This window comes from Peromyscus californicus, unplaced genomic scaffold (assembly GCF_007827085.1).
Source record: "Peromyscus californicus insignis strain IS unplaced genomic scaffold, ASM782708v3 Scaffold_1__1_contigs__length_55948999, whole genome shotgun sequence".
NCBI classification, from domain to species: Eukaryota; Metazoa; Chordata; class Mammalia; order Rodentia; family Cricetidae; genus Peromyscus; species Peromyscus californicus.
The window spans coordinates 45,357,390-45,371,909 of NW_026294492.1; the positions used below are offsets into that span (position 1 = coordinate 45,357,390).

A 14,520-nucleotide genomic window follows, 5' to 3' on the forward strand; every position below is an offset into this window, starting at 1 on the left:
TTTGCAGACCTCAGATGCAGATCCTTAGGCTAGAATTTTCCAAATGTATTCAGGAAGAATGGCACAGATGGGCAAAAGGGAACTGGGATGTATACATATGGTGCCCAGTCAGCAACAGCAATAAAACAGGCACATAGACTTAAATGCATATGTGATGTTTGTTGCATGAGAAACAAGTTTCACCTCTGCTCAATCTTAGATCCTGGAAGACATGAAGAAGATTTGTGCTTTCACTATTTCCTTCTTGCTCCTGAAGTTTTCTCTCATCTTGCACAGTTTGACAGAAAGCAGCTGCTTTTGGAGAATAAAGCACAATGAAGAGGTTGATGGAGATTTGCGGACTGACTGTGGTTTTTTTCTTTTCATGACTCCAGAACCTGTAGAGGAAGATTTTTATAATACTATAATTGATTTTAGGTAAGCCATTAGCTTCTTCATTTCCTGCATAAATGTCCTGAGTTAGAAGTTGATGCCTGTATAGAAAAACTCAAGGGGATTCTATTCTGTATTTCCCTCTGTAATATTTGAACTAGAGAAAATTTTCTCCTTTATTGATCATTATTTTGGTATTTTCTAATGCATTTTATTGTACTATGGTTTTCTTATATTAGATTCCAATTCACTAATATGGGAGGTAGGAAAGGCAGGTTTCTTTTTCTTGTCTCCTCATGGATCTCCTTATGTTGAAAGTTGTCATTACACAGGGTCTCATGATCTGACATGAAAACACAAATGCACAACACTGGCATGAGTTTGGAGTGAAGAGGCTGTGTTACAATGTCTCTTCAATAGTGTGCCAAGGATTCCTACATCAACAAGTATAACTAAAGCCTTCATAAAGAAGTTACTTAATTTTGGTCTCTAACTAGAGCGCACATTTTCATACATAGAAATAGAGGTGTGTGACTAGTATATATAATAACATGTCAAATATTATATACATATTTGTGAGTATACACACACACACACACACACACACACACACACACACACATATATATATATATTGCTTTAAAAATAATTTCTGTACCAATCCCTAATGTCATTCTTGAGCTAAAAATGAGTATGAAAAAAATAAATCTGTGAGCATTAGATTCTATATCAACACAGTTTTATTTTGCTTCACATGTGCCCAATCACAGATTTGGGGCATGATTCATATCAGATAGGTGATCAATATCCCTTTTAATTAATGAGTAAATACAATATTAAGAGAATTATAGAAGAACTAATATATTCTTATTGGAAAAGGAGATGCAGTGTATCTACAAAAATCTCAGATCCTGAGTGTCAGATGTTAACACTGGTGCCTGCAGAGCAGAGAGAGCATGCACACACTATTGAAATTCCTCAATTTTGCTGCAATATAATGTGTCTGGACCTTTTTTTGTCCATGTATTGAGGTTCCCTGTGCTTTCATTAAGCTGACACTCATCCCACATTCACTTTCGTTTACATCTAAATGTATTACAACTGTTGCCCCAGTGTACTGTGGACACTTTGATTCTGATTGTTGCTTCACAGTATTGTTTTTCAGTTTCAGGTCAGTAGAGTTTGCATTTCTGTTGGTTCATCTTTGAAATTCTACCTCATAATGGAAATTCTCATTGATGACACTTAAAAAAGTTATCAACATGGACTATGCTTTATTGAAAAATGTATTTAAGCAAATATATGTGCACATAATATAGCACTTAGAGGCTTTCATGCAATTATTTACATATAAATTGTGTATAACGATAAACATAATTAACATCTCTACCATTTGAAACAAAACATTTGATGAACACTCAATTGTCATATGTACATATTGAATTCTGTGTAACCTTCAAGACATATATACATTGTTTATTGGTCAAGGCAGATGGCTGACATTTCCATGTTTGTCACTACTTCCTATTTATTTTGGGGGAAAGGAAAGGCTTACTACAGCTTCCATTTCCACATCACTGTCTATCATTGGAAGGCAGTCAGGGCTGGGACAGATGTGGAGGCCATGAAGGGTCCGTGCTTTCTTTATCTCATGAATTGCTCAGCCTGCTTTCTTATACCAATCATGGGCCACCTGCAAAGAGGTGGCACTGCCCATGGTGAGTTGACCCCTCCAACATCAACCATAAATCAAAAAAAATATCTTACAGACTTGCCTACAGGCCTCTTCCATGGAGAGATTTTCTTATTTACATTCTTTGTTCCTTGTATCACATTAACACAAAAACTAGCTGGCATAACCATATTTCCCAGAATGGCTGTAGTTTCCTGAGCCTAAGCAACCCTGCTTCAGCCTTCTCAAGAAGCTGCAACTGCAAACATGTACTCCTAGCCCAGCATCCTCTTGTTATTTTTATGTTCTATTTTACCAGTTTTCAACTACCTAAAACCCTAAAGATACTATAAATATTTATTGTTTGAAAATGTTTCAGACTTCTTTACATGAACAGTTTCAAGTTGAATTTGTTTGATCATACCTACAGTGACTATTCAGAGGGATAGAAGTTTTTTTTATCAGTTTAATGGCCAAATTTAATGAAAATTAAATTTCCAGTGTCTTATGTATAAGTTAGATATAAAGTTTTCTGAGAGTACCTCATTTTTTTGCCCTCAAACAAAATCTATGTTTAGAAAAACCACAATAAGCACTATCCTCTCCATTAGCCTAATTCAACATAGTCTCACTCAAAGACACTAAAGAAATTACATGGTGGATAATTTCAATAGAGTTGGGGGATAAAAAGACAAAACAGACTGGCACCTACTTTGCCCACAGATATATTATTATGGGCCATATAACATGTTGGTAAGTGACTGACAACATATATAATAATCTGTCCAGTATAGCCTGCATATGCAGTATGAAAGACAATGTAGGTTTCTGTAAGTATATTGTACTTGTACAATGATGGAATTGGCTAATAACGCATTTATCAGAAACTATTCTCATCAAGAAGCACTTGAGAGTTTACTAGAAAGAGAATTTCTAATCAGAAAGGGTAGTGAATTCCTTCTGCAAAGATTATAGTGCTTCTGTGGTTATTGTAAATTAGGAAATACCTAAAAAATCATGAAGAACCCGAGGAGTCCCATCATCCAGAAATTGGCATTAATACCATTTTAGTAGAGTTTTCCCCTATTTTTGTTTTGTTTTATTTTAGTTTGTTATTTTGTTTGTCTTTCACAGAACTTTTTGCAACCTTTTGCTTATTAGTCTTTTTTATTCTTCTTTCATAATCTACATCCCAATAGTAGCCTTCCCTCTCTCCAGTTCTCCCAGTTCCTACCCTAGTTTTCCTCTCTGCCCCCTTCCCCCATCTACTCCTCCTTTGTTTGCCTTCAGAAAACAGTAGGCCTTCCAGGGATATCAAATGAACATGCCATAACAAGATGCAATGAGACTAGGAACAAACATTCATAACAAGGAGGACAAGGAAACCTGGTAAGCAGAAAAGGGTCCCAAGAGCAGGCAATAGAGTCAGACACATCCCCACTTCCACTGCTAAAAGTCCCAATAAAACTACAAGCTAAAAACTCTTAACATATATGCATAGGACCTAGTGCAGACCCATGCAGGCTCTGTGATTGTGACTTCAATCTATGTGATTCCCTATGAGGACTGCTTAGTTGATTCTATGGGTTGTATTCTCATTGTGTCCTTGACCACTCTGGGTCATATATCCTTCCTTCCCCTCTTTTGCAGAGTTCCGTAACTCTGCCTAATGTTCAGGTATAGGTATCTGTGTCTTGTCCTCTAAGCTGTAGTAGGAAGCCTTTCTGATGATGATTGGACTAGGCACTTTTCTATGGGTATAGCAGAATAGCATTAAGAATCATTTCATTGACTTATTTTTTCTTTCCTTCCTTCCTTCCTTCCTTCCTTCTCCTTCCTTTCCCTTTCTTCCTTTTTTCATTCATTTCTCTCTCTCTCTCTCTCTCTCTCTCTCTCTCTCTCTCTCTCTCTCTCTCTCTCTCTTTCACTTTCTGTCAATTATTTTTTATTTTACCCTAGGTTTCTGAGCCATCCAACTTGTCATTTCTGGTCATCCAGATGGTGTCTATCATGGATTCTCTTTCATGGCTTGGGTTTCACAATAGACTAATCATTAGTTGGTCATCTTTGAAGATCTGAGTTGCCACTGCAACAATGCATCTTGCAGGTAGCACAGGTGTATGTTGAAGGTTTTGTGGTTGGAGCCTAGCCTAGTTACAGAAGATGGCTTGTTAAGACTCCATATCCTCCATTAATAGGAGTACTTGTTGGTGTTACTCTCATAGGTTCCAGGAAGTTTCCATTGCAGTAGGTTTCCTCATGATCTCCTAAATGCCCCCTATTCCAGCTGTCTCTCCACATTCTCTCTTTCTCTATTCCTCCCTACCCATGTGGTCAGTCCTGTTCATATCTCCACCCTCTACCAGTCCACTTGTAAAATCTATTCTATTACCACTCATAGGGAGATCCATATGATCCCCTAGATCCTTTCTTATTTAGCCTCTATGGGTCTTGGGATTGTAGTGTGATTATCCTTTACTTAGCAGCTAATATGCACTTACAAATAAGAACACGCTATGTTTGTATTTATAGGTCTGGATTGTCTCACTCTGTATGATATTTGTCTAGTTCCATCCATTAGCCTGCAAATTTCATGATGCCATTTTTTCCCTAACAACTCAGTAAGAATTCATTTTGTAAATATACCACACTTTCTCTATCCATTCTTTTGGTGATGGTCATATATATTGTTTCCAGTTTATGGGTGCTATGAAAAATGCCACTATGAACATAATTGAGAAAGTGTCCTTGTGTAGGATGGTGGCATGAACTGAGTCTATGCCCAAGAGTGACTGAATCTTGAAGTAGATTGATTCTCAATTTTCTTAGAAACATCTATATTGATTTCTAAATTAGCCACACAAGGTTTTCACTTTTTTATCAGCAATGGAGCAATGCTCCCCTTGCTCTACATCCTCTCCAGCATGAGTTCTTATTTGTGTTATTGATCTTACATTCAGACAGGTGTAATATGGAATCTCAAAATAGTTTTGATTTTTATTTTCATGGTGGTTAAGAACGTTGAACATTTCTTTTCCATGTTTCTCAGCCTTTTGAGATTCATCTGATGAAAATTCTCTCTTTATATCTGTACCCCATTTTTAATTGAATTATTTGGTTTGTTGGTGTCTAGTTACTTGAATTCTTTATATATTTTGGATATTAGCCCATAATACAAGGTGGAGTTGTTGAAAATCTTTTCCATTCTTTAGGTTTCTGTTGTATCTAATTTATGGTGTGCTCTGTCCTTTGTCTTACAGAAGTTTTTCAGTTTTATGAGGTACAATTTATTAATTTTTGTACTTAGTTCCTGTGCTATGAGTGTTCTGTTTAGGAAACTGTCTCTTCTTTCAATACATTCAAGGCTATTCTCTATTTTTTTTCATTCAGTGTGTATGATTTTATGATGAGGCTTTGATCCACCTGAACTTTAGTTTTTTTGCAGGGTTATAAATACAGGTCTATTTGCATTCTTCTACATGCAGACATTCAGTTAGACCAGCACCATTTGTTGAAGATGCTTTCTTTTTTCCATTGTGTATTTCTGTATTCTTTATCAATATCTAGGTGTCTATTGGTAAGTAGATTTATAACTGAGACCTGAATTTGATTCTTTTTTTTTCTTTTTTTTTTTATTAATTTATTTTGCAATACAATTCAGTTCTATATATCAGTCACGGATTCCCTTGTTCTCCCCCCTCCCGTCCCCCTCACCTTCCCCCCAACCCCCCCCCCCCATTCCCATCTCCTCCAGGGCAAAGCCTTCCCCACAGACTGAGGTCAACCTGGTAGACTCAGTCCAGGTAGGTCTAGTCCCCTCCTCCCAGGCCGAGCCAAACAATCCTGCATAGGCCCCAGGTTTCAAACAGCCAACTCATGCAATGAGCACAAGATCTGGTCCCACTGCCTGGATGCCTCCCAAACAGATCAAGCCAATCAACTGTCTCATCCATTCAGAGGGCCTGATCCAGTGGGGACCCCTCAGCCATTGGTTCATAGTTCATGTGTTTCCATTCATTTGGCTATTTGTCCCTGTGCTTTATCCAACCTTGGTCTCAACAATTCTCACTCATATAAACCCTCCTCATTCTTGCTAATTGGACTCCCAGAGCTCCACCCGGGGCCTAGTCATGGATCTCTGCATCCAGATCCCTCAGTAGTTGGATGAGGTTTCTAGCATGACAATTAGGGTGTTTGGTCATCCCATCACCAGAGTAGGTCAGTTCGGGCTGTCTCTCGACCACTGCCAGCAGTCTGTTGTGTGGGTATCTTTGTGGATTTCTGTGGGCCTCTCTAGCACTTTGCTTCTTCCTATTCTCATGTGGTCTTTATTTACCATGGTCTCCTATTCCTTGTTCTCCCTCTCTGTTGTTGATCCAGCTGGGATCTCCCGCTCCCCCAAGCTCTCTTTCCCTCAACCCTCGCCTTTCATTACCCCCACTCATGTCCAGGCTGTTCATGTAGATCTCATTCCATTTCTCTGTCATTGGGTGATCCCTGTGTCTTTCTTGGGGTCCTGTTTTCCAGGTAGCCTCCCTGGTGATGTGAGTAGCAGACAAGTCATCCTTGTTTCATGTCTAGTATCCTGCTATGAGTGAGTACATACCATGTTTGTCTTTCTGAGTCTGGGTTACCTCACTCAGGATGATTTTTTCTAGATCCATCCATTTGTCTGCAAACCTCATGATGCCATTGTTTTTCTCTGCTGAGTAGTATCCCATTGTGTATATGTACCACATTTTGTTTATCCATTCTTCAGTTGAAGGGCATCTAGGTTGTTTCCATGTTCTGGCTATTACAAACAATGCTGATATGAACATAACTGAACAAGTGCTCTTATGGTGTGGTTGAGCATTTCTTGGGTATATGCCCAAGAGTGGTATAGCTGGATCTTGGGGGAGATTGATTCCCAATTTTCTAAGAAAGCGCCATATTGATTTCCAAAGTGGTTGTACAAGCTTTCATTCCCACCAGCAGTGGAGGAGAGTTCCCCTAGCTCCACATCCTCTCCAGCATAAGGTGTCTTCAGTGTTTTTGATCTTAGCCATTCTGACAGGCGTAAGGTGGTATCTCAGAGTTGTTTTGATTTGCATTTCCCTGATGATTAGGGATGTTGAGCAGTTCCTTAAATGTCTTTCGGCCATTTGAGTTTCCTCTGTTGAGAATTCTCTGTTTAGTTCTATAGCCCATTTCTTAATTGGACTGTTGGGCATTTTGATGTCTAATTTCTTGAATTCCTTATATATTCTGGATATCAGTCCTCAGTCAGATGTGGGGTTGGTGAAGATCTTTTCCCATTCTGTAGGCTGTCGCTTTGCCTTGTTGACCGTATCCTTTGCTCTACAAAAGCTTCTCAGTTTCAAGAGGTCCCATTGATTGATTGTTTGTCTCAGAGTCTGTGCTACTGGTGTTCTATTTAGGAAGTAGTCTCCTATGCCAATGCGTTCAAGACTACTTCCTACTTTCTCTTCTAGCAGGTTCAGAGTAGCTGGATTTATGTTGAGGTCCTTGATCCACTTGGACTTAAGTTTTGTGCACGGTGATAGATATGGATCTATTTGCAGCCTTCTACATGTTGATATCCAGTTTTGCCAGCACCATTTGTTGAAGATGCTTTCTTTTTTCCATTGTGCACTTTTGGCTTCTTTGTCAAAAATTATATGTTCATAGGAGTGCGGATTGATGTCAGGGTCTTCAATTCGATTCCATTGGTCCACATGTCGGTTTTTATGCCAGTACCAAGCTGTTTTTATTACTGTAGCTCTATAGTAGAGCTTGAAGTCAGGGATCGTGATGCCTCCAGAAGTTGTGTTATTGTACAGGATTCCTTTGGCTATCCTGGGTTTTTTGTTTTTCCATATGAAGTTGAGTATTATTTTTTCCAGGTCTGTGAAGAATTGTGTTGGTATTTTGATGGGGATTGCATTGAATCTGTAGATTGCTTTTGGTAAGATTGCCATTTTTACTATGTTAGTCCTGCCTATCCATGAGCATGGGAGATCTTTCCATTTTCTGACATCTTCTTCAATTTCTTTTTTCAGGGACTTAAAGTTCTTGTCATATAGGTCCTTCACTTGCTTGGTTAGTGTTACCCCAAGGTATTTTATGTCATTTGTGGCTATAGTAAAGGGTGATGTATCTCTGATTTCCTTCTCCGCTTCTTTGTCCATTGTATATAGGAGGGCTACTGATTTTTTTGAGTTGATCTTGTATCCTGCTATGTTGCTGAAGGTGTTTATAAGCTGTATCAGTTCCTTGGTGGAATCTTTGGGGTCGCTCAAGTATACTATCATGTCATCTGCAAATAGGGAAAGCTTGACTTCTTCCTTTCCAATTTGTATCCCCTTAATCTCCTTATGTTGTCTTATTGCTCTGGCTAGAACTTCAAGTACTATATTGAATAAGTATGGGGAGAGTGGACAGCCTTGCCTCGTTCCTGATTTTAGTGGAATTGCTTTGAGTTTCTCTCCATTTAATTTGATGTTGGCTGTTGGCTTGCTGTAAATTGCCTTTATTATGTTTAGGTATGTTCCCTGTATTCCTGATCGCTCCAATACCTTTATCATGAAGGGGTGCTGGATTTTGTCAAATGCCTTTTCTGCATCCAGTGAGATGATCATATGGTTTTTTTCTTTGAGTTTGTTTATATGGTGTATTACATTGACGGACTTTCGTATGTTGAACCACCCTTGCATCCCTGGAATGAATCCTACTTGATCATGGTGGATAATTGTTTTGATGTGTTCTTGGAGTCTGTTTGCCAGTATTTTATTGAGTATTTTTGCATCAATGTTCATGAGGGAGATTGGTCTGTAGTTCTCTTTCTTTGTTGTATCCTTGTTTGGTTTAGGAATTAGGGTAATTGTAGCCTCGTAGAAGGAGTTTGGTAATGTTCCTTCTGTTTCTATTGTGTGGAACAATTTAGAGAGTATTGGTATTAACTCTTCTTTGAAGATTTGGTAGAATTCTGCGCTGAAACCATCTGGTCCTGGGCTTTTTTTGGTTGGGAGACTTTTAATGACTGTTTCTATTTCATTAGGGGTTATTGGACTATTTAAATAGTTTATCTGATCTTGATTTAACTTAGGTATGTGGTACCTATCCAGAAAGTTATCCATTTCTTTTAGGTTTTCCAGTTTTGTTGAATAGAGGTTTTTGAAGTATGACCTGATGATTCTCTGGATTTCCTCAATGTCTGTTGTTATGTCCCCCTTTTCATTTCTGATTTTGTTGATTTGGATGCTCTCTCTCTGTCTTTTGGTTAGTTTGGATAAGGGCTTGTCTATCTTGTTGATTTTCTCAAAGAACCAACTCTTTGTTTCATTAATTTTTTGTATTGTTCTCTTTGTTTCTATTTTATTGATTTCAGCTCTCACTTTGATAATTTCCTGGCGTCTATTTTTCCTGGGAGACTGTGCTTCTTCTTGTTCTAGAGCTTTCAGGTATGCTGTTAAGTCTCTAGTGTGAGATTTCTCCAACTTATTTATGTGGGCATTTAGTGCTATGAATTTCCCTCTTAGTACTGCTTTCATAGTGTCCCATAAATTTGGATATGTGGTGTCTTCATTTTCATTGATCTCTAGGAAGTCTCTAATTTCTTTCTTTATTTCTTCCTTAACCCATTGGTGATTCAGTTGGGTATTATTCAGTTTCCATGAGATTGCAGGTTTTCTGTAGTTTTTGTTGTTGTTGAAATCCAACTTTAGACCATGGTGGTCTGATAGAACACAGGAGGTTATTCCAATTGTTTTGTATCTGTTTAGATTTGTTTTGTGGCCAAGTATGTGGTCAATTTTAGAGAAGGTTCCATGGGGTGCTGAGAAGAAGGTATATTCTTTTTTGTTAGGATGGAATGTTCTGTAGATATCGATTAAGTCCATTTGAGTCATGACATCAGTTAAGTCCTTTATTTCTCTGTTAAGTTTCAATTTGGGAGATCTGTCCAGTGGTGAAAGTGGGGTGTTGAGGTCTCCCACTATTAATGTGTGGGGTTTTATATGTGATTTAAGCTTTAGTAATGTTTCTTTTACATATGTGGGTGCCCTTGTGTTTGGGGCATAAATATTCAGAATTGAGACTTCATCTTGGTGGATCTTTCCTGTGATGAGTATGTAATGCCCTTCTTGATCTCTTTTGATTGATTTTAGTTTGAAGTCTATTTTGCTGGATATCAGGATGGCTACACCCGCTTGTTTCTTAAGACCGTTTGATTGGAAAGTCTTTTCCCAGCCTTTTATTTTTAGGTAGTGTCTATCTTTGAATTTGAGATGTGTTTCTTGTATGCAGCAGAAAGATGGGTCCTGCTTTCGTATCCATTCTGTAAGCCTATGTCTTTTTATAGGTGAATTAAGTCCATTGATATTGAGGGAAATTAATGACCAGTGATTGTTCATTCCTGTTATTTTTTGGTGGTGATGTGTGGGTACTTCTATACGTTGGGGTTTACTGCTGTGGCTTTATCTGTTGCCTGTGTTTTCGAGTGTGTATCTGACTTCCTTAGGTTGGAATTTTCCTTCTAGTGCTTTCTGTAGGGCTGGGTTTGTGGATAAGTATTGTTTAAATCTGGCTTTGTCATGGAATGTCTTGTTCACTCCATCTATGGTGATTGAAAGTTTTGCTGGGTATATTAGTCTAGGTTGACATCCATGGTCTCTTAGTGTCTGCATTACATCTGTCCAGGTTCTTCTGGCTTTCAAAGTCTCCATTGAGAAATCGGGTGTTATTCTGATGGGTTTGCCTTTATAAGTCACTTGGCCTTTTTCCTTTGCTCCTCTTAATATTCTTTCTTTATTCTGTACGTTTAGTTGTTTAACTATTATGTGGCGAGGGGACTTTTTTTGGGGGTCTAGTCTGTTTGGTGTTCTATAAGCTTCTTGTATCTTCATAGGCATTTCCTTCTTTAAGTTGGGAAAGTTTTCTTCTATGATCTTGTTGAATATATTTTCTGTGCCCTTGAGTTGGTATTCTTCTCCTTCTTCGACCCCTATTATTCTTAGGTTTGGTCTTTTCATGGTGTCCCAAATTTCTTGGACATTTTGGTTCATGACTTTGTTGGCTTTAGTGTTTTCTTTGACTGATGAATGTATTTCTTCTACTGTATCTTCAACGCTAGAGATCCTCTCTTCCATCTCTTGCATTCTGTTGATTATACTTGCATCTGAAGTTCCCAATCGTTTTCTCAGATTTTCTATTTCCAGCATTCCCTCTGTTTGTGTCTTCTTCATTTTTTCTATTTCCCTTTTCAGGTCTTGGACTGTTTCCTTCATTTGTTTCATTGATTTTTCTTGATTTTCTCTCAGTATTTTATTGTTTTCTTCCAGGACTTTATTGATTTCTTCTAATTTGTTTGCCCTTTCCTCTAGTTGTTTACAGCGTTCTTCACATTTTTTTGTCTTTTCCTCTACACAAGCCTCTAGCTTCTTCATGATGTCATTCATAAGGCTGTTTTCTTCTGCTTCTTCCAATTTCTGATGTTCAGGTCTAGGTGTTGGAGGAGGGCTAGGGCCTGGTGATGCTGTATTGCTATTCATTTTGTTGTATATGTTTCTGCCTTGACGTCTGCCCATCTCCATGTGGTTCGTTCTTGGCCTTATCCGCACACTTGGTTCAGACAGACCAGTGTTCCAAAAGGGAAGTCCGGAGCAAGATGGGAGCTGGGGGCCGGCCTCTAAGTCTCAGGAAGAGGCTTGGGGCTCAGGCGGATGGGCGTGGGGGCAGGGTCTGCCAGGGGTCTTGGAGAAGGGGATCCTTCCCGGTGGGGCTAGCAGGGAACCTGCCCGGTGGCCAGAACCTGGGGCCGAGTTGGGCAGGTCTTCCCTGGAGTGGCTGGTGCCCAGGGATGGGGTCTGGGGCAAGGAAGGGTACTCACCAGTATTCCAAAAGGGAAGTCCGGAGCAAGATGGGAGCTGGGGGCCGGCCTCTGAGTCTCAGGAAGAGGCTTGGGGCTCAGGCGGATGGGCGTGGGGGCAGGGCGTGGAGACTGCAGGGTCTGCCAGGGGTCTTGGAGAAGGGGATCCTTCCCGGTGGGGCTAGCAGGGAACCTGCCCGGTGGCCAGAACCTGGGGCCGAGTTGGGCAGGTCTTCCCTGGAGTGACTGGTGCCCAGGGATGGGGTCTGGGGCAAGGAAGGGTACTCACCAGTATTCCAAAAGGGAAGTCCGGAGCAAGATGGGAGCTGGGGGCCGGCCTCTAAGTCTCAGGAAGAGGCTTGGGGCTCAGGCGGATGGGCGTGGGGGCAGGGCGTGGAGACTGCAGGGTCTGCCAGGGGTCTTGGAGAAGGGGATCCTTCCCGGTGGGGCTAGCAGGGAACCTGCCCGGTGGCCAGAACCTGGGGCCGAGTTGGGCAGGTCTTCCCTGGAGTGGCTGGTGCCCAGGGATGGGGTCTGGGGCAAGGAAGGGTACTCACGAGTGTTCCAAAAGGGACGTCCGGAGCAAGATCCTGAATTTGATTCTATTGATGACCATGTTTGTTTTTGTTTGTTTTTTTGTTTGTTTTTTTTTGTTTGTTTGTTTTTCGAGACAGGGTTTCTCTGTGTAGCTTTGCGCCGTTCCTGGATCTCGCTCTGTAGACCAGGCTGGCCTCGAACTCACAAAGATCCGCCTGCCTCTGCCTCCCGAGTGCTGGGATTAAAGGCGTGCGCCACCACCGCCCGGCCCATGTTTTTAATGCCAACTTCAAGGGGTTTTTCTTATTATAGTACTATTGTAGAGCTGGAAGTCAGGGAGTTCTTTTATTGTTCAGGATAGTTTTAGCTATCCTGGGTATTTTGCTTTTCCATATGAAATTGAACATTGTCATTTCAAGATCTTTAAAGAATTATGTTTGAATTTTAATGGAGTTGCATTGATTCCAGTAGATTGATTTTGATCCTTTCATCTTCTGATACCTTCTTTAATTTCTTTCCTCAATGACTTAAAGTTTTTGTCAAACAGGCATTTCACTTGCTTGGTTAGGGTTATATCAATGTACTTTATATTATTTTTGGCTATTTTGAAGAGTGTTATTTTCTCTGATTACTTCCTCTATTCATCTGTGATTTGTATACAGCAGTGTTACAGATTTTTTTAAAGTTAATCATATATCCATCCACTTTCCTGAGGTTGTCTTTCAGCATTAAGGGTTCCATGGTAATTTTTTTGAAACAGATTTTCTCTGTGTAGCTTTGGTGCCTGTCCTGGGTCTCTCTGTGTAGACCAGGTTGACCTCAAACTCCCAGAGATTCATCAGGCTTTGCCTCCTGCATGCTGGGATTAAAGGCATGCACCACTGCTGCCCAGCTCATGGTAATTTTTAATTTTGATTTGCTTATAATATTGTGTCAATTGAGAGTAGCAATACTTGATTTCTTCCTTTCTGAATTACATTCCTTGATCTACTTCAGATGTCTTATTTCTCTAGCTAAAATTTCAAGTCCTATTTTGAATATATATGGAGACAGTGAGTTGAAGCCCTGCTTTATTCCTGATTTTAGAAGAACTGCTTAAAGTTTCTCTCCATTTAATTTGACATTGGCTATAGCTTACTGAAAATTACATTCATTATGCTTAGGTCTGTCCCTGTATCCCTGATCTCTTCAAGAATTATCAAGAAAGATTTTTGGATTTTATCAAAGGATTTTTCAGTATCTAATGTGATAATCATGTGGATTTTTTTTCTCATCCATTTTTTTTTATCTTGCAATACGATTCAGTTCTACATATCAGCCACAGATTCCCTCGTTCTTCCCCCTCTGGACCACCCACCCTCCCACCAGCCCACCACCCATTCCCACCTCCTCCAGGGCAAAGCCTCCCCCACAGACTGAGATCAACCTGGTAGACTCAGTCCAGGTAGGTCCAGTCCCCTCCTCCCAGGCCAAGCCAAGTGATCCTGCATAGGCCCCAGGTTTCAAACAGTCAACTCATGCAATGAGCACAGGACCCGGTTCATGTGGGGTTTTTTATAGTTTGTTCATTTTTAAAAATTTTTTATTTTGTATTACATTTGACAGATTTTTTTTATGTTGAACCATTCCTAAATCTCTGGGATGAAGCCTACTTGATCATGGTGGATGATCTTTTTGATGTGTTTTTCTTTTTATTTCATTATTTTTATTAGGAGATTTTTTATTCATTTTACATATCAACCACAGATTCCCCTGTCCTCCCTCCTCCCACCCCCCAGTTTTCCCTCAACCCATCCCCCATTCCCAAATCCTCCAAGGCAAGGTCTCCCATGGGGAGTCAGCAGAGCCTGGTACATTCAGTTGAGGCAGGTCCAAGCCCCTCCTGTATGCACCAAGGATGTACAAAGTGTCTCACCACAGGCACTAGGTTCCAAAAAGCTGGCTCATGCACTAGGGACAGGTCCCAGTCCTACTGCCTGGGGGTCCCCTAAACAGTTCAAGCTAAACAACTGTCTCACTTATCCAGAGGGCCTAGTCCAGTTCCATGGGTGTTCCTCAACTATTGGATCACAGTTCATGTGTTTCCACTAGT

At 40.1% G+C, this 14,520-nt stretch overlaps 1 protein-coding gene across 7 annotated transcripts in view; it reads left to right on the forward strand.

The window, feature by feature from the left end:
• Positions 1-211: 211 nt before the first annotated feature.
• Positions 212-14,520, forward strand: part of LOC128115675 (vomeronasal type-2 receptor 116-like) — a 65,054-nt gene continuing 50,745 nt past the window's right edge. For all 7 annotated transcript variants that reach the window (XM_052746642.1, XM_052746647.1, XM_052746646.1 and 4 more), the window contains exon 1: positions 212-417. In XM_052746642.1, coding sequence (XP_052602602.1) covers positions 212-417 — 206 coding nt within the window. The remainder of the gene's footprint in view (positions 418-14,520) is intronic.